General features: G+C 47.4%; 1 protein-coding gene across 2 annotated transcripts; it reads right to left on the bottom strand.

The window, feature by feature from the left end:
* Positions 1-192: 192 nt before the first annotated feature.
* LOC147211380 (protein FAM107B) lies at positions 193-20,196 on the bottom strand. Of its 2 annotated transcripts, none has more exons than XM_086126653.1 (5): positions 19,306-20,196; positions 14,888-14,915; positions 13,204-13,348; positions 12,990-13,134; positions 193-665 (listed from the first exon to the last, which is right to left on the bottom strand). In XM_086126653.1, the coding sequence occupies exons 1-5, from the start codon at positions 19,519-19,521 to the stop codon at positions 564-566; spliced, it is 636 nt and encodes a 211-aa protein (XP_085982779.1). In that variant the 5' UTR covers positions 19,522-20,196; the 3' UTR covers positions 193-563. The 2 variants fall into 2 exon arrangements, with proteins under 2 accessions (XP_085982779.1, XP_085982788.1); XM_086126662.1 differs by lacking the exon at positions 19,306-20,196 and adding an exon at positions 16,881-17,114.
* Positions 20,197-20,944: the final 748 nt, after the last annotated feature.

Genomic DNA, 20,944 nt, shown 5'->3' on the forward strand with positions numbered 1-20,944 from the left:
GCTTGTGTGTCCTGAAAAGCCTCCTCCAGATGGTTCGCTTTCTCCCTTGGCTCCGTGAAGGAATGAAAAGATCAGCTCATTAAACAAAGAGTCATATCCATGTGAAAGAGAGGTACGAGTCCTCGGGGAGACGAGCTGCATGCAAATCGATCGCCAAAACATTTAAATGGCATCCAATAAAACACCAGCGAGTCTCTGTGAGCCATACGCTTTATTTTCACTGCACTCTTGGAACAGCAAAAGTTGTGACAGAAACCTTTCAGTTTTTCACTTTTGTTTAGACATAAGAGTGTTTTTCCAAAACATCCTGAAAACATCTCATGAAAGAGGTGTAGCCCTTCCACTGCTTCGTAGTAGTTGATTTGGGTTCAGGTTAAATAACACACTGACAGTAAAAAAACACATCAAAACCATTCACTCAGCACACGTAAAGACAACTGTGAGGAATACCTGAACAGACTGTATCGAACTTTGTGTTTCCCGCCATAAATGACTCCTGGTTCCAAGTTGGAGACGAGAGCCAGTGAATAACATGCACTGATGGCGGTTGCATGGCCAGCACTTCACTGCTCGAACATCTGCGTGCGTCTCAGATTGTCCTTTACACGAACAAATTCTGGTATCTTCTGCTGGTTCTCCCTCTGCCTTATCTCCTCCTGCTCGTACTGCAAAAATTAAAAAGCAATGCAGTTTTGTCACTCTCCTACCGTAGCAAAACTATGACATTAAACAGACCATCCAGTGATAGTCATCTGGGAAGTCATAGTGGTCACACTTAAAAAGTGAATGATTGATGTCCATGGAATACCATTTTTTAAATGGCGAAATTCTCAAAACAAACAAAGTTTGATGCCATACCCCGCCTATACCCCGACAGCATACACCAAAAAAGCTTTGCAACGCAACATCACCCGTTTGTTTAGGACATCTGCTTTTGACTCGTTTGTCCTCATGCTTTCACATGGATTGGTGAAACTATTGCTTGCAATCTTTTTTCTAACTTTCCAGGGGATGCCACTGGGTTCCCTTAGCCTCAAAAAGACTTGTCAAGTTTGCTTGTGCCAGCACATTCATATATTTACCAAGACTTGTCTCCATGCCAACAATACATCGACAGCCTGTGACCGGGTCAGTCAGAGTTCTCTGCTCACTTTTGCTTTTGAGGCAATGCACATATTATTGACACCTTATACAAAAATAGCATGGTCCAAGCTCACTAAAACAGAAGCGGACGGTGAAAATCGACAATTCAAAAATGAATGGACTGATACATTTTCATTCATTTTCCCCTCCAACCAGAACAAGAGCATGTGCTTAATATGCATGACTGAAGTGATGGACGCAATGATGAAAGACAAAGAGAGGAAACGACAGCTAAAATTAAGCAACTCCTTCTCTCGGTCTGATGCACACCCCGACACCATGTGTGTTGCAACAGCAAACTCAGAACTGTTGTCCGACCCCAAACATACATCCAAACTAATCAAGAGAAGCTTTATCACGGAGTAAAACAATGACCCAAAACAAATTGCCAACACAGCAAAGGACTTCATCAGGGGGAAAAAAACTGAAAGTTGTTACAGTAGCTAAGTCAGTCACTGGACCTTAACCCAATAGAGAATGCACTTTAGTTCCTGAAGAGGAGCCTGAAGGGAGAAACCCCCAGAAACAAACAAGAACTGAAAGACGCTGCAGTAAATGCCTGGAAAAGCATTTCATATGAAGACTGCAGCAGTCTGGCAAAATCACTGGGTTGCAAGCTTGATGCAGTGATTCCAAGTCATGGTTAGGCTACCAAATATTCAATAATATTCATTTTAGCTTCATTCAAAGTGTACCTACACTGTGTATATGTATATATATATATATCCATCCATCCATTTTCCGAACCGCTTGATCCTCACTAGGGTCGCGGGGGGTGCTGGAGCCTATCCCAGCCGTCTCGGGCAGTAGGCGGGGGACACCCTGAATCAGTTGCCAGCCAATCGCAGGGCACACAGAGACGAACAACCATCCACGCCCACACTCACACCTAGGGACAATTTAGAGCATCCAATCAGCCTGCCACGCATGTTTTTGGAATGTGGGAGGAAACCGGAGCACCCGGAGAAAACCCACGCAGGCCCGGGGAGAACATGCAAACTCCACACAGGGAGGCCGGAGCTGGAATCGAACCCGGTACCTCTGCACTGTGAAGCCGACGTGCTAACCACTGGACTACCGGGCCGCCCTATATATATATATATATATATATATATATATATATATATATATATATAGGGCGGCCCGGTAGTATATATATATATATATATATATATATATATATATATATATATATATATATGATGATGATCGTGATCATAGATAAAGGGCAGAGGAAAGCCGTTGTAGTGGATGTAGCGGTCCCAAGTGATGGATACATCAGAAAGAAGGAACACGAGAAACTCGAGAAATACCAAGGGCTCAGAGAGGAGCTGGAGAGAGCCTGGAAGGTAAAGGTGACAGTCATGCCTGTGGTGGTCGGAGCACTCGGGGCAGTGACCCCCAAACTAGATGAGTGGTTGCAACAGATCCCGGGAACAACATTGGACATCTCAGTCCAGAAATGTGCAGTGCTGGGAACAGCAAGGATACTGCGCAGAACCCTCAAGCTTCCTGGCCTCTGGTAGAGGACCCGAGCTGAATGAGGGACGGACACCACCCGAGGGGGGGTGAGACGAGGAATTTTATATATATATATATATATACCGGTATATATATATATATATATATATATATATATATATATATACCGGTATATATATATATATATATATGTAGATCGATAGAGAGATAGAGAGAGAGAGAGAGAGAGAAACTGTTTCTTTTTTTTTTGGTAATATCCTCAAACACGTGAAATGCTTTCTTTTCATGCCCCACATCGGCCTCTTTCCTATCGATGGGTGCAGGTGAGAGTGCTTGGAAGTGAGACTGTACAGATCTTTGTTGAATCTGCAAAGATGTTTAGGAACAGTATAGTAACACGCTCTGCAGTGTGGATGTATTGTGGGGTATTCCGTGGTGGCGGAGGTACATATTGTGATGTTATGGCGTTATTAGATCACGAAATACCCACTGGAGGCCCAGGTCCACAACTCACCCACTGGTTAATCATCAAGTTACAGTAGCTTCAGACAAGACAGTTATTCGCGTGACCACTTACACAGGTATGAAGTGGCTCAACTAGTCTCCCGTTGCTATTAAAATAATCTCTCTTTAAATTTTGTAGACAAAAAATAGCATCATGGATCCAAGGTGGAGGAAAAAGCAGCCGGCATCGCTTCTCAATAGAGAGACAGGTGGAGAGGGTGAAAACTTTCAAACTCTTTGACACCCAATTCAGCGATGATCTCACATGAAGCCAAAACATACTGCATATCATCAGTAAGACGAATGAAGGATTGTACTTGTTGAGGAAGCTGAGAAAGTATGGAATTCACCCCCAAACTGCTCAGCAACCTTTCCAGCTGCACAGTCAAGAGATTCCTGACCAACTCGATCACTGGCATGGTAACGAGACAGGGGCGAATCTCCAGCATGACATGAAAACTGCACAACACATATGTGGCGTCGCCTTCACTCCACTACACAACATGTGTGACAACCGTGTCACAAAGAGGACACAGAACACATCCACAACACACATTTTTCAAACTTCTCCCATCTTGCAGATAATACAATCGCATTACAGCCAAAACATCAAGATAAACCTACAGCCTCTACCCACATACCATTAGACTCCAAAAACAAATGAGATTACAATCTGTCAACCACACTGGAGAATATTTTAATTCTAACCCAGCTCACTTGAATGTTGACGCTGTGCATTACCTCTGCAGCCTGCAATACATGCTCCTGCAACTCTGCACTTTATATACAGTAATGTAATTTTTGGCATAACTAGACCCAGGCATGGTGGGTGGTTGACTGGTTAGCACGTCAGCCTCACAGTGCAGAGGTGCAGGGTTCGATTCCGACTCTAATGGAACTTTGACTCAAATGCTTTTTGCATTTAAGTAGAGTATTGCATGAAAATCAATTTAATGGGTTTGACCTCTGAGACTTCCATCAAGTATAGTGCAGGCTTAAAAGGTTTTGGACACCAAAAAAAAAAAAAACACTCTCATACAAAATGTCTGGAAAGATTTTGGCTGTATTGTTTGTGGCACAACTGGTATAAGCATCATGGCAGCAAAAAGAGAACCGCCACACGAAATCTTCAAAACGTGGATTAAAAGTTCAATATCTATTAACTATCTGCCAATGTGAGAGCAGCGTAAACACGCAGATTTGTTGTATCCCATCAATGCCATCCTGTCATCAAAATGCACAGTGAGCTGGCTTATACACGCCCTTCCTTGCACAGACAACAAATAAACAAGTTAAACAGCAACCAGTTGAGTAAAACATAAAACTAAGGTTTCCTGCCACATTCCAAAAACATGCGTGGCAGGTAAATTCATCCATCCATCCATTTTCCGCCACATATCCGAGGTCGGGTTGCGGGGGCAGCAGCTTTAGTAGGGAAGCCCAGACTTCCCTCTCCCTAGCCACTTCTTCGAGCTCTCCCCGGGGGATCCCGAGGCGTTCCCAGGCCAGCTGGGTGACATAGTCTCTCCAGCGTGTCCTGGGTCGTCCCCAGGGTCTCCTGCCAGTGGGACATGCCCGGAACACCTCAACAGGGAGGCGTCCAGGAGGCATCCTAATCAGATGCCCGAGCCACCTCATCTGGCTCCTCTCGATGTGGAGAAGAAGCGGCTCGACTCTGAACCCCTCCCGGATAACTGAGCTTCTCACCTTATCTCTAAGGGAGGGCCCGGACACCCTGCGGAGAAAACTCATTTTGGCCGCTTGTATCCCGAATCTCGTTCTTTCGGTCACAACCCATAGCTCGTGACTAGTGATGGGTCCATGAGGCCTCATGAGGCGTGTCGACACAATGACACACTGTGTTGATACTGTGCTGATACTGTGTCGCTGACCACTGCCACCTGCTGGACCTTCAAAATCCCTGCAGCCAACCCACTTGACATACTGAACAAACTGATTTGATGATGACGTGTATACAATGCACTACCTCACTCTACCCACAATAGCCATAAGCGCCATTGTTTATGTTGTTGTTTATGCTGTTTATATTGTTTATAATGTCTATACTGTTCAGATTACGTCTTTTTTATACAGTGTAGCTGCTATCCTTTCTTAGCTGTGTGTGTTTATTGCACAGCATGTTTGCATGCATATATGCACTGAGGATTGAGAGGAAGAAATTTCATCTATGCTGCATGTCATCCATAAAGCATATTTGACAATAAAGATGACATTGACCCTTGACAATATCATTCACATCCATGCATTCATATTGTATCATTCAATGTGTTTCAATAATGTGAAAATCATGTGAATGAGGATGCTTGTGGGCTTTGTCTTCACAAATTTTGATTTAGAAAAATAAGATGCTCCAGTGTTTTAAATTTCAGTCTGTTGCGTTTAATGCATGCTATTTCCCCTGTTGTGGAGAACACACACACACAATGGAATAAGACATGTCAAAAATCCGAGAGGCACTTGGTGAGACAAGGAGATTTTAATAAATACCTTATTCTCCAAAAGGAGATCAAAATGGCTCTACACGACGGACAATTTGTATTTGTCCAGAAGCTGCTCCATAATATGCACGTACTGAAGGAACGTCACTCGAGTGAAGCGCGTCTCAGCAGTCGATAGTCTGCTGCTCTCTGCTGTGAGCGCGTGAGCGCGAGCACGTACTCGCGGCGCCGACCCAACCCACGCCACATATTAAGCTTTGAACTACGACAACAGCTAAGCTAGTCTTGCCAATGTAATGATGGTCAGCAGACAAGGTTTACGTTTTATGTGACTTTTAATAACAACGTGGCAGAGTCATCAAACGTGCGGTGTGCTCACTCGCAGTCACTTTCTGGAACTCCCCCTTATAGGCGGGACCTCTCAATCAACTGGAGTATGACGTACAGTACAAATGTTCATAAAGCACTTCTCATATAATAATAGCCTATTATATGACAGCCGACATGACGCTCTAAGTCAGACGGACACATTTTTCTGATAATCAGTGTGTTTTCCGTATTGCCCAAACATACAGTATATTTTTATTCGAGCAAGGGTGAGGTCTGGCTTGTTTCGGCAATCGGCATTGTGTCGCCAGACGCACTTCCTTAGATACACTGTGCGGGCTTTTGCTGCGTCAACGCCCCCTGCACTGAGTCGACGCCCCCTGGACTAAGTGGTGCAGCCTGGACTGTGCCAAGCAGCCGATGCAGTCTAAACTGCGCCGGTGCAGTTCACGTGTCAATTAGCAGCCTGGACTGTGTCAACGCAGCCGATGCAGTCTAAACTGCGCCGGTGCAGTTCACGTGTCAATTAGCAGCCTGGACTGTGTCAACGCAGCCGATGCAGTCTAAACTGCGCCGGTGCAGTTCACGTGTCAATTAGCAGCCTGGACTGTGTCAACGCAGCCGATGCAGTCTAAACTGCGCCGGTGCAGTTCACGTGTCAATCACGTGACGTAATGAAGCAGCACATGCACCGACACGTGGTTTGCTCTGTGAGCCCGGCGCATGCGTCAACGCATCGGTGTCGCTGGACCCATCACTACTCGTGACCATAGATGAGGGTTGGGACATAGGTCGACCGGTAAATTGAGAGCTTCACCCTTTGGCTCAGCTCCTTCTTTACCACGACAGACCGATGCAAAGTCCCCATCACAGCAGACGCTGCACCAATCCGCCTGTTGATCTCTCGCTCCCCCCTGCCCTCATTCGTGAACAAGACCCCAAGATACTTAAACTCCTCCACTTGGGGCAAGATCTCCTCCCCGACCAGGAGAGGAGATCCACCCTTTTCCGACTGAGGACCATTGTTTCAGATTTGGAGGTGCTGATCTTCATCCCAACCTCTTCACACTCGGCTGCGAAATGCTCCAGTGAGAGTTGGAGAGCCCTGCTTGAAGGAGCCAACAGTACCACATCATCTGCAAAAAGCAGAGATGCAATACTGAGGCCACTAAAATGGACCCCCTCAACGCTTCGGCTGCGACTAGAAAGTCCATCCATAAAGGTTATGAACAGAACCTGTTTGCCATGGGTGACCCAAACCCCAGACAACTTAGCTCCTAGGATCATTGGGACACACAAACCCCTCCACCACGGTAAACTGACGGCTCACGGAGGGGAGGCAGGTAAATTGTTCACTCTAAATTGTCTCTAGGTGTGAGTGTCATCGCGTATGTCACGTTCCGTACGAAGCAGGAAAAGGGAACTGCTTCGTACGTAACGGAGAAAACGAAAACAAGCGGATCCCCGAAATAGCAGGCTCCGACAAGGACTTTGTAAAAACAATAATATTTATTACAAACAAAAATCCCGCCTAATAAACAACAGAAAACGCTGGTCAAAGGACGATAGCCAGGAAAGGAAAAACGCGACAACAGAAAACGCTGGTAAAAAACGAGAACCAGGAAAATAAGAAAACACGACAACAGAAAACGCTTGCAAAAAACCGGCAAGGAACGTATGTTCATACAAATACTAGATCAAGCACGATACTATAAGAATTCCCTTGGGACGACGAAAATGTAACTAACCGCGAATGGTATCGAATAATTTGTGAAACATGGGCAACAGCAGTGGCACGGCATGTAATACTCCGGCAGTGATTTGACTGTCGGAGCGCCTAGATATAGCAGGTGCAATCTCTGGCAAATAGGCAGCAGGTGTGCAGGCGACAGAAGTGAACGCGTGCCACCTGCTGCCGAATACGGATCATGACAGTACCCCCCCCTCAACGGACGCCTCCCGGCGGCCCACCCGGTTTGGACGGGTGAGAAGCGTGGAAGTCATGAATCAGGGATGGATCTAGGATCCAGGAGCGGGGGACCCATTGCCGATCCTCTGGCCCATAGCCCTCCCAGTCGACCAGATACTGGAACCCCTTACCCCTGCGCCGAGAGTCCAGGATGGCCCGCACAGTGTACACGGGGTCACCGTCGACAACCCGCGGAGGAGGAGGCGGGGTGGGAGACGGAGCCAAGGGACTGGTCGCCACCGGCTTGATCAGCGAGACGTGGAACACGGGGTGAACCTTCATTGAGGCCGGCAACCGGAGCTTGACCGTGACGGGGCCGACGACGGAGTCCACCACAAACGGTCCGGTGAACCGTGGCCCCAACTTGGCAGACGTGCCGGCCAGGCGCAGGTCCCTCGTAGCCAGCCACACTTTCTGCCCCACCACATAGGTCGGCGCCGGGCGTCGCCGACGGTCCGCGATCTGCCGGTTCCTGGACGCGGTGCGGGACAATGCGGCCCTGGCCTCCTTCCACACGCGATGAGCCCGTTTGAGGTGGAACTGCACCGACGGAACCTCCACCTGACCCTCCTGGGACGGGAACAGCGGTGGTTGGTATCCGTAGGCCGTCATGAAAGGGGACCGCCCAGTAGCTGAAGAGACGAGGGTGTTGTGCGCATACTCCACCCAAGGTAAGTGGTCAGCCCAGGACGAGGGACGGTGGAGACACACGCAACGGAGGGCCGCCCCCAGATCCTGGTTAGCGCGCTCCGCCTGCCCATTGGACTGCGGGTGGTATCCCGACGTCAAACTCGCCGTGGCCCCCAGGGACCGGCAGAAACGCTTCCACACCTTGGACATGAACTGGGGCCCCCGGTCGGATACAATGTCCTGAGGGATGCCATGGAGGCGGAAGACATGCCTGACGAGGAGGTCGGCGGTCTCCAACGCCGACGGCAATTTGGACAGAGGGATGAAGTGGGCCGATTTAGAGAAACGGTCCACGATGGTGAGAATGACGGACCACCCACGGGAGGGGGGAAGACCCGTGACAAAGTCCAGGGAGATGTGGGACCAAGGTCGAGGAGGTATGGGGAGTGGTTGGAGCAATCCCGCCGGAGGCCGATGCGAGGCCTTGCCGCAGGCGCAGGTGGAGCAGGCGCTGACGAACTCCATGACATCCTTCCGTTGCGCCGGCCACCAGAACCTCTGGGAGATGAGGTGCAAAGTCCGGTTCACCCCGGGATGGCAAGCCACCTTGGACGCATGCCCCCACTGCAACACCTCCGAGCGCAGTGGTGGAGGCACAAACAGCTTCCCTGCGGGACAATCAGCCGGGACTTGGACCCCATCTTGGACCCCCTGAACCCTCCGCTCGATCTCCCACCTCAACGCCCCCAGGATGCGATGATCCGGAAGGATGGCTCCTGGTGTGGGGTCCCTTTCCGCAGGATCGTGGAGGCGGGAGAGGGCATCAGGCTTGGTGTTCTTGGATCCGGGACAATAGGTCAAGGTGAAATTAAATCGTGTCAACAGAAGCGCCCACCGGGCCTGTCGCGAATTCAGTCTTTTCGCGGACCGAATGTATTCCAGGTTCTTATGGTCCGTGAAAACTGTGAAGGGCTCTTTAGTCCCCTCGAGCCAGTGTCTCCACTCCTGTAGTGCCGCCACCACAGCTAGTAGTTCACGGTTTCCCACGTCGTAGTTCGCCTCGGCGGCACTGAGACGACGAGAGAAAAAGGCGCAGGGGTGCAGCTTCTGGTCAACCGGAGAGCGTTGAGACAAAACTGCCCCCACTCCTGAATCCGAGGCGTCCACCTCTACTACAAAAGGGTGGTCAGGATCAGGATGCTGCAGTACTGGTGGGTTGGTGAAGGCTCTTTTCAAGTTTGTGAACGCTGTGTCTGCGTCCGAGTCCCATGTAAACGGGAGCTTAACGGAAGTCAACCGGGTTAACGGTAGAGCCTGTTGGCTATAATTACGAATGAATCGTCTGTAGAAGTTGGCAAACCCCAAGAAGCGTTGCAGTTCCTTGCGGCTGGTGGGTGTAGGCCACTCCACCACCGCCTTGGTCTTTACGGGGTCGGCTCTCAGTTTACCCTGCTCGATGATAAATCCCAGGAACGAGATGGCTTGTACGTGGAACTCACACTTCTCTGCCTTGACGAAGAGCCTGTTCTCTAATAACCGTTGTAAAACGAGCCTGACGTGCTGTTTGTGCTCCTGTAACGACCGGGAGAAAATTAAAATATCATCGAGATAGACGAAACAAAAAACGTTCAGCATGTCCCTCAACACGTCGTTAACCAGACTCTGGAACACAGCGGGGGCATTAGTCAGACCGAAAGGCATGACTAAGTATTCGAAATGGCCTAATGGGGTCTTAAAAGCCGTCTTCCACTCATCCCCTTCTCGCACACGAACCAGATGGTACGCACTACGCAAGTCTAATTTTGAGAAAATGGTGGCCGATTGTAATGGAGCGAAAGCGGAATCTAACAACGGCAGAGGGTATTTATTTTTGATCGTAATGTCGTTGAGCCCCCGATAATCCACACACGGCCGTAACGACTTGTCCTTCTTCTCAACGAAGAAGAACCCGGCACCTAACGGTGATCGTGATGGTCTGATGAGACCTGCAGCGAGCGAGCTATTAATGTAGTCCCTCAAGGCCTCTTGTTCAGGTCGAGACACTTGATATAATCGAGAGCTCGGCAGCGGGGCGCCCACCTGCAGGTCTATGGCACAGTCGTACGGACGGTGCGGAGGTAGAGATCGGGCGCGATCCTTACTAAAAACCTGTTTCAAATCGTGATAGTAACTAGGCACCCCGTCAAGGCAGATGTCTTCAGGGGCATCGTTACCGACACGCGTGTGCCCCCCTACGGCAGACCGCAAACAATGCTCGTGACAGAACGGGCTCCATAGTTCTATGGCCGGGCGGTTCCAGGAAATGCTTGGGTTGTGAGTCTTGAGCCAGGGTAAACCGAGAATAACCGGAACGGCTCGGGTATGCATCAAATAAAACCGTCTGTGTTCTACGTGATTCCCTGACAACCTGAGTTTAAGCGGTTCGGTGATCCGTGTTACCACCGCTAGAAGGCGTCCGTCGAGGTCGTGAACACGTTTCTTTTCGGCTAGTTCCTCACTCGAACAGCCTATCTCCGAGGCAATGTCGGTGTCCAGGAAACAGTCATCGGAACCGGAGTCTATCAGGGCCCAGATCTGACGCGCACGAGACGCCCCATAGATCTCACCCTCGAGTTCCAGTCTCCTGGTGCGTCCCGGTCGAGAGTCGACTCTCCGAGGTTCTCGAGATTCAGCGCGGGGTCGTGACTCACAGTACTCGACGGTCGTAGGTGGTTGAGGTCCCGATGGGCAGGGAGCAGCCCGATGTCTCGGTAGGTCGCGGTTTGAACCAGCCTGGTCCTCAAACTGGCGCCGTCTCTCCTCCGGTCGGGAATTGCCGCCCCCCAGCTGCATCGACTCCTCCCTGGCGGCAGCCCTCCGGTCGCTGGGGTGCTCCCCGGACCCAGCTGTCCGAGTTGTCTCGGGGGATGCACCGTGGTCCGCTGTGTGCCGGAACGGGAACCATCCACCTCCGCGCTCCCGGCTTCTCTCTCTCAGGCGATTGTCCAAGAGCAGAGAAAGATCAATCAACTCCTCCAGGTCTGTACTGTTGTCGCGGGTGGCCAGTTCGTCCTTCAGCATCGTGCTAAGCCCGCGACGAAACAAGCCACACAGCGCCCGGTCGCCATAGCCACTCTGGGTGGCCAAAATGCGAAACTTGATCGAGTAGTCCGCCACGGATTGTCTTCCTTGGCGGAGCTCCAGGAGTCGACCCTCAGCCTCTCTTCCCCGCACGGGATGATGGAACACCCGACGAAACGCCGCCACAAAGTCGGGGAAGGAAGACCGAAGGTTCGGTTTTGCTTCGCGCACTGCAATTGCCCATGACGCCGCCCGACCAGTCAATAAGCTCATGACGTAGGCAACCTTCGCGTCATCGCTGACATAAATGGAAGGCTGCTGGTCAAAGATGAGCGAGCACTGGTGGAGGAAATGCCCGCACTGACCATGCTCGCCTCCATAGCGTGGAGGATGTGGAAGCCTCGGTTCCCTACAAAAGGTAGGAGACGGGACGGGTACCTCCGGGGTAAACGCTCTCCGTCCTTCTAAAAAATTTACGCGAGGTTCGTAATCCTCGAGCCTGTGAGCCAACATGTTGACCGCGCCGCGGAGCTCGGAAATGGTTTGGTTCTGCTGACTCCTAAGTTGCTCTTGGCGGGACAGAGCCGACAAAACCTTATCGATGTCCGCGGGATCCATGGTGGCCGGAGTATTCTGTCACGTTCCGTACGAAGCAGGAAAAGGGAACTGCTTCGTACGTAACGGAGAAAACGAAAACAAGCGGATCCCCGAAATAGCAGGCTCCGACAAGGACTTTGTAAAAACAATAATATTTATTACAAACAAAAATCCCGCCTAATAAACAACAGAAAACGCTGGTCAAAGGACGATAGCCAGGAAAGGAAAAACGCGACAACAGAAAACGCTGGTAAAAAACGAGAACCAGGAAAATAAGAAAACACGACAACAGAAAACGCTTGCAAAAAACCGGCAAGGAACGTATGTTCATACAAATACTAGATCAAGCACGATACTATAAGAATTCCCTTGGGACGACGAAAATGTAACTAACCGCGAATGGTATCGAATAATTTGTGAAACATGGGCAACAGCAGTGGCACGGCATGTAATACTCCGGCAGTGATTTGACTGTCGGAGCGCCTAGATATAGCAGGTGCAATCTCTGGCAAATAGGCAGCAGGTGTGCAGGCGACAGAAGTGAACGCGTGCCACCTGCTGCCGAATACGGATCATGACAGCGTATGGTTGTTCGTCTGGCAAAAGTGGCACCAAGCTTAGAGCTTGCCTCCACCACCTATTTCCCACGCGGAGGTGATGTAATGTCACATGCGTCCAGTCCAACAAAGCTTTTGGGGACCGTCTTGGAGGTTGATTGTTGGTTTTGCTTGAAAAGTTCCTGCTTATTTCAGCAGGAACTTGGAGAGCTTTTCATGTGAAGGGGAGTATCTCTATCTTTTCTCTTTTGCGTTCCTGACCTCTTGCAGCTTCTGCTGTCTTTTGCGAAGCTCCGTCTCCAGATCCGAGGGCCGCTGCTGAGCCATCTCCTGGTCCCTGTGCAGCACCAGTCGCCGCTGCTCCAGCACTCGCTTCAGCTCCGGCTTCTCCTCCAGGACAAGGCCCCTGCAGGCAGAGTCACAGCTTGGCACAAATGAAGTGAGCAAACAGAGAAGCTTGGCCTCGCGTACGTACCGCTTGTGACTGAGCAGCAGCTCTCGGTGCAAGTTCTGGTAGCTCGGTGCCTCCACAGAAGAGCCGTTGACTCTCCGGGGCTGAGTATCACTGCTGCCGTCCACCGTGCACAGACTCAGTGTCTGTGCGTGGCTGAGTGGCGTGTCTGAGAAACATGCATGTATCACTTCATGGACCTCATTCTGCTTTTAAACACTCTTCAGCTTCAAAATCGCATTGACATTTGATGACCATTTTGCACATCGCCACACATTGAACAGCCATATAGAATTAATATTCTTCTAAAAATGCCTTTGTTCAAATTAAGGCCTTATGGTACTCTCTGCAGTTGTTTTCTATGAATTCACCACACTGATACAACCCTTGTGACAATACAAACAATTTAAAAAAAATTGAATGTTCATTGTGTTCGTAGAAATAAAAGTAAAATTGAGATAAATTGTACCGAAGTGTGAGTGTGCGCGCGATTGGCTGGCAGCCTGTTCAGGGAGTACCCGGCCTACTGCCCGAAGGCAGCTGAGAAAGGCTCCAGCTGGCCCCGCGACCCTCGTGAGGATAAGCGGATTAGAAAATGGATAGATGGATGGATAAAAAGTACATTTCAAGGCTGTCAGTGGTAACAGTGCAACCAAGAGGCATTTCTAATATTTTGTCCCAGTCAGTCATTCCAGCACTACAGTGTACCAAATAAAGTGGCAACACATTTGAAAAAAATACATCAGTATAACGGTATTTTAATAAAATGTGTTTAGAAAAACAACTTCATTCGAATTGTTTATCAAAAAGAGACCACAGTGTGTTTGACCACTTGTTGTGAAAGGTTCACAGGGTTTTCATCCCACCGGCCATTTGGATTACACTGGTCTGCATCCAAAAAAAACAAAGAACAAAAAAAAAAAAACAAAGAAAACCAAGAATGACATTAATAATTTCTAGATCTGTTTTTCGCACTGAAGACAGCTGTACCATTCATTTTGTCGCATATTCGTTTCCAGCTTTTCTGCTTCACGCTGTCCAGAAGTAGTTAATGTTACCGGTTACTTGTTTTCTTAGTGTTCGTGGATGTATATTATTTACAAAGTATATGTTTGAAGTGCATGAAAACTGTCCGTTTAGATGAAACACCTGAAAACAGAATTAATGCAATTAAGTGACCACTATCTTCATTATTGTATGCCAAGTAAATACAAGTACCGTACTCTTCTACCCCTACACAGCTTTCATATGCCAAACAACGATACAAAATGTGATATTCATTTTTTAAAAATGGGTTTCTGTCATTTTTTAAAAAAAGTCAAATTAGAAAGAATAAAAATAAAAAACAAACGAAACAAAAAAAAACAGTAGCACATACAGAAAAACGGAGATAGTTGGATTCTACATCTGAAACCGCCTGAGAAAATGTTGTTGGCTACTTTATTTACACACATTTTCTTTAAATGCAGAATGTTATCTATGAATTTATGGAGACCTGCAAATTTTCCAAACATATTTATCCTGTTGAAACACTGAATTGACTCAGTCTGAACCTGTTCAACATACGTTATTAGTCTGTGCACAATTTTGCATTTTAAAAATTCGCTCTGGAGGAGCACTACATATGTATTTCATGAGTGTTTGACGAGTGCTTTTAGATTGCTGTTTGATTACTATTTGTTAGATTTGCTTTTGTGCCTCAGTGTACCTTTCCGATGATGTCCAAACCCACCTTTCTGTGAGAGAGAGAGAGAGAGAGAGAGAGAGAGAGAGAGAGAGAGAGGGAGGGAGAGAGAGCAAGAGAGAGAGAGAGAGAGAGAGAGAATGGGGAAACAAAATGTGACATAAAAATGTTAATCTTTCTAGCCAGACCATCAACATCCAATCGACTGGTTAGATGGGTCATTTAAATAACGTGAACATGCTGGCTGGACTGCTTTAACACTCGCATGCAAAACAAGAGTGATGTAACATCTCTGTTGGACAGTCGGAAGGCTCAGAGAGCGGTCGGTCATCGCAGGGTGCAAGTGCAGTAAGCTCACAACTCATCTCATGGGGGCAAGGAGTGCACCGAGAACTACCATACCACCCACATGCAATGGCTGCTTCACTCACTTGCAAGTGATTACAGTGATGACTTGCAAAATTAAATGAGATCAATTTATATTTGAATAATTTGCTTCCAAGTCCAAACTCTTCCCATAAAAAAACAAAACAAAACACACACTAACTGTACAGACACAATCTTACTAGTAAGGAATAAGGTAGGGTCATAAATGAATCTCCATAAAAAGGGATGGGGGGCAGGGGGGGGGGGGGGGCGTATCGTGAGCCAGGCGGCAGCCGATGGTGGTGAGCTTTGTGCTCCCAACCCCAACTACAGTAGCTGCAGGGGCGTGGTACATCACCGCTCTCTCAGGGAGGGAGCGCATGCCGGTGTGTGAGGTCGAGAGGTTCTGGCTACCTTTAGTCAGGCTCGTCTCGACACACAGCTCCGGAGCTAGTGCTCTTGCGGGGCTTAAACTGTCTTCCAATCTGGAGTTCCGTAAAGTGAGAGCCGCTGAGCGCGTGCGGACATACTTATTGCCCCCTCCCTTGCCTGTATGTTAGTGTTCGCGCCGGCGGACAAGAGGATAGCCTCTGTTTGCCTTCGGGTGGGAGAACACGTCCTAACTGTTGTTTGTGCCTACAGTATGCACCAAACAGAAGTTCACCCTTCTGGAGAGTCCTTCGATGAGGTGCTGGAGAGGGCTCCTGCTGGGGACTCTCTTGGCAGGCCTCAAAAGCCCCCCTGGGTGAAGTGGCTAGGGAGAGGAAAGTTTAGACTACCCTGCATAGTTTTCTGACCCCAGATGAGATGAATGGATGTACCAGTATGAAATGAAATCAACCATTAATTTCAGATAAAAGCTTTGAAGTACAACACACACATAACCGTCTTCTAGTAAGAAGCATATTGCAGGTAGCAAATGGCTGGGGTCTATCTCGCGCAAGGAGCTAATGCAGCTGTCGACATCTTCACTTGAACATTGCGAGCCGAGAGGCTGAAATGCACGTCAGCAATCATAGAAAATGCAAATCAAAGTCATTTTTTGCACCAAAAGCTGCTCCATACTGACTCGGGGATCTGTCAAGCCCATTGCAGTGGAGCAAAAATAGGAAGTATGTAGAGCCAACCAAATTAAAGTTGGTAACAGCACTAAATATGAGCTAACAGGAGCAACAAAACATTCTCAGTCATCCACATGACTCGTGGCAATCATCTCCCACTCTCACTGCACAATGACACAGAAACACGATCACTTACATCCTGTGAATATTCATTTTCTCTTATGACTGCCTATTCAGACGAAGCGTCACAAAAAAAACCAAGAAGAAAGAAAACAAGGGGAAAAAACCCTATGGGGTTAATTACAAGGTAATAATCCAAATATCAAAGGACAGTCAATATTTACTGCCATATTCTAACACATAGTTTAGCCATGTGCATCGGTCACTATTCCAAAAGTCACACACACAATCACTGTATCACTTTCTGTGACAATGTTGTACTTCCGATCTGATCCGAGGGAAATTGAAGGATCCTCACCGGAACGCAGTCGAGATAACAATGTGACCTGATTGGGTCGATGATTGTGTAGTTGTGTGGCCCACCCACAAGCACAAACCCAAAAGGTGAGCAACAAAATGTAACCACTCACTTTGTTTGCATTGGACTCTTCCATGGCATAGAGGGCGGGGAGCTTGTCTCTTTTGGTCCAGTCTTTTTTTTTTTTTTTAGTCCATTGTGGAATAAAAGAAAAAACAATGCCACCTCCTCACATTCCCTCTGCTGTCTGATTCTTCACAGCGCATTGACTCAGGTGTATTGTTGTTGACGTGGAACTTCAGTGTCACTTTGCCGCTGGAGTAGACGCTCCAATCTGATTTCGCCATTCAAGATGACCTCACCGGCCCCCATGCGGCATAGGATACAGGATTAGTTAATTGGCATGGACGCAAATGCAGCTTAAATCCAATATAGCACAGATTTATTACCAGTCCACCGCTCTGCTGTCGAGTCCATTAATGGCTGGCAAGGGACTCCAATAACTAACAGGAAAATCATAAAATGCATTGTTATGTTACAGCCAGAGCGGGTCTGCCTGCGTGACACTACTTTATAACCTACAGCGTGACGTTTATCTTTAATAGCTTTAACCAAAGACTTTATATAGCATCACGTTCACACAACAATGGGAGGTTGCTGCCACACACTACACTGCCAAATCAAATGGGAGCAAACGAGGGTTCATTGTGTCTTGATTAAAAACCCCCGTGCCCTGCAGGTACACATCATGTACACCTGACATGCGTTGTGTTGCAAAAACAAATGCATGCCACGAGGGTTTTAAAACCCATGCATGGCATGCATTGTTTTTTTTTTGCAACACAACGCATGTCAGGTGTGCATGATGTGTACCTGCAGGGCACAAGTGTTTTAAGGACACTTTTACATGGTCACAATGGGCTCCACCCTAGATTGGTCACCAGTAAGTTGAGGATTGAACCCACAACCTTCGGGATGGGAGACAAACACTCCACCAGTGAGCCCATGCCACCCCTACAGCGTCCAACATAATACCGAAAATCATTCCCAGTCAGCCCCAAACTGCCCATTTTCTTTACTGTTTATCCCATTCAGGGCTGTGGAGAGACAACGCCTTTCCCAGCTGACATCAGGTGAAAGCCAGGCTCCACCCTAGATTGCTCACCAGTAAATTACAGGCCATATCTAGGGACAGACATTCATCCATTTTCCAAAGCGCTTTATCCTCACAAGGGTCGTGGGGCATGCTGGAGCCTATCCCAGCCATTTTCGGGCAGTAGGCAGGGTACACCCTGAACCGGTTGCCAGCTAATCGCAGGGCACACAGAAACGAATAACCATTCGCGCTCACACCCACACCTAGGGACAATTTTGAGTATTCCATTCGCCTGTGATGCATGTTTTTGGAATGTGGGAGGAAACCGGAGTACCCGAAGAAAACCCACACAGGCACGGGGAGAACATGCAAACTCCACACAGGGAAGTCGAATCCTGCACCTCTGCACTGTGAGATCGACGTGTTAACCAGTTGGCCACCATGCCGTCCCAAAGGACAGACAACCATTCCAAATCACATTGTCACCATCACCAATTGGGTTCTTAACCAACATGGCCTGCATGAAAGTAAGGCGAACGTACCAGCACAACATCACTGGCATAATGTATAATTTTTGCATTGCCATATTCACAGATTGATTCTCTGGGTATTTTTGTGAAAACTTTTGAAGAACAATAAACATCAAGTCGCGTGTGTAGTAAGCGCACTAAAATCTCTGGTGGTCTCCAAGTACTTTTGTCCAGCAATAACCAGTGTTTCAGTGTTTTAGAGAGTTCAAGAGGATGGCGAGTAGTCATGTGATGACTAAGCACAAGGGTTGCTTCTGTTAAGACGCGTATGGCCCCGAAACGGGTTTTAATTTGGGAGGTTTCTCCTTCCCGGTTTGGTTCCATTGCCAGTGGCTGGATAAGATTCTCGACTGGTGTGAAGGAGCTTTTTCACGGCAAAAGACAATGCTTTGGATCCCCCGCGACTGGTGTGGTGCATTTGCTGGATTTCATCGGTTTGAAATGTTTGACAAGAAGCGCTGAATGTAGATTTTGACTTTGTTAAGCTTTTCGCTTGCTGAGTCAAAAGAGAACAATATGTTGTGTTTTCACATTTTTACATTGCTGGTTGGTGTTATTTGACCTTTATTACCAATTGTTATGTGTCATTTAAGAGGATGTTTACAGCTCGTTTTGTTTCCAATTATTCGATTAACTTCTGTTTTGACTGTATTTGCTCGACAATTTACAATGCTAAAATGTTCCCGGTACTTACAATGCTGCCTGTAAACTTAATAAAACTTTAATGATAGTGAAAGTTTGGACTCTGGAGTGAAAATTACAAATATAATTCATCTCAATCAGAAATGAAAATGTCGAGAAAGTTGAGCGAATGAAAGTTACACCATCAACAAGGAATTGTGGTCCAAACCCCTGAGCTTCGTCTGCATGATGTAGTTGTAGCGGTGAAACTCGTGACAGACGGTGCCCACCTTTGACATTGCGGCTGGTGTCCGCCAATGTGACTTGGGGTCCCTCAACATGATGCTTGCCTCAATGACAACCAGCAATGCAGCAGCATGTGTGCGTGTCTGGCCCAGGCCAACTGCACTTGTACAGTGGGACCCACAAATCTGTCCAGCCTTGCCCGCTATTCTCCGAGGGTGCACGGGTTTCTTTCTAGTGTGTCCAGGCTCGAGTCCCTGCATACAAGACAGCTAAACAACTTCGACATACAGTGCATGTAAACAATTTCCTCCGACAAAGGCCTCAATCTGGAGAGTTAAGTGTAACCCTGATTGTCACATGTGCATGTACGCAGGGCCCTAACCTTTAGATGAATTTGAATGTCAATACCAGTGTTGATAAGTTTTAGCCGGAGTTATTATTTGCTATGTTATAATTTTTCCAGTCGCTATAGACGAGGGCTACAAACTTGACAGTATGGAGAAACTTTGGAAGCAGTGGAAAAAAATGACATGATGTCGAAGTGTCTGTCGCAAAAATAAAAAATAAAAATAGCAGAAATAGTTGGCTGCTAGTTTGTAACGCCACATTCCCCGCCTCTTCCTTGACATATTTTCACTCTTCTCACTCTCATTCTAAATGGCTCTGATAAACAGTGAAATGAGACGTTGTCCATCGCACCTGTATTATTGCCTCCAAACCTCACACAATACATCTTTTTTTTTACGCTGCCAATTAAATTTATCAAATCGAACACTCAATAAGCGGTGTGTTGACCTCCAGGTTGGTGGCCGCGGGGTTTGTCCAGATGTGCATGCAGTCTTAGGAAAACTATGTATTCGCCACAAGTCATTCTTGTCTAAGATGGACAAAAAAAGAAAAACTGACATACTACTCAAGGTACATATTTTCAATTAGTACCATTAGCTAATTTGTCTTTTTGTTACGCAATTCATAATATCAGCAAAGCTATGAGAACATGTTTTGATAGTTGACCAAATTCAAAGCTAGTGAAGAATGTGATACGTACAATGATTACTTTTCTTCTTTTCAGTGTCAGCACTATGTAATGGCAGCAAAGTATTTTTAATGCAGAGAAGTTTTCTCCGGTGTGTGGAAGTTATCGAAACAGGTACTGTAGAAAACCCCAATTCCAATGAAGTCAGTACTTTGTATTAAATGTAAATAAAAACAAACGACAATTATTTGTGAATCCTTTTCAACCTCTATCCACTTAAATACACGGTACAATGTTCAAATGTTATGGAAAGGGTGTTTAAAAAAAGACTTGTACCACTCTATGGTGACCTGTCACCGGCTGAGTACCCAGCTAACAGGCAAACACTGCAAATAAAAATATAATAATTAATTATCACTATCACATAAATGATGAGTGGTACTTGAGTGGTAAAAGTGCTAACCAACCTTAAGTCAGGATGGGAACAGGCAGACTTTGAAGGTGATACCATACCACGATGAGGCAGGCTGCTTGTATGGATCTTAACGCCAAATACACTTATTTGTTCTAAAGATAGTGCATTTTATGTCGATTTCAATAGCTTTGCACTGTCCTGAGCTTCTCCGAAATTCTGATAACTGACTAAATTTGACCATCCTGTTGTGGAAGTATCTCCATGGCTACCGGCCCGTGTCGTGACGTAAGGT

Source organism: Hippocampus guttulatus, chromosome 1, assembly GCF_054856545.1.
Source record: "Hippocampus guttulatus isolate MCC_2025c chromosome 1, RoL_Hgut_1.0, whole genome shotgun sequence".
NCBI classification, from domain to species: domain Eukaryota; kingdom Metazoa; phylum Chordata; class Actinopteri; order Syngnathiformes; family Syngnathidae; genus Hippocampus; species Hippocampus guttulatus.

Excerpts from the sequence above, each read along its gene's own strand:
- LOC147211380 (XM_086126653.1), bottom strand. The coding sequence starts at position 19,521 with ATGCAGGGACTCGAGCCTGGACACACTAGAAAGAAACCCGTGCACCCT. Across the intron at positions 13,349-14,887 it reads GTTTGGACATCATCGGAAAG|ACACGCCACTCAGCCACGCA; the intron begins GTACACTGAGGC and ends CATGTTTCTCAG. Across the intron at positions 13,135-13,203 it reads CTGCTGCTCAGTCACAAGCG|GGGCCTTGTCCTGGAGGAGA; the intron begins GTACGTACGCGA and ends CTCTGCCTGCAG.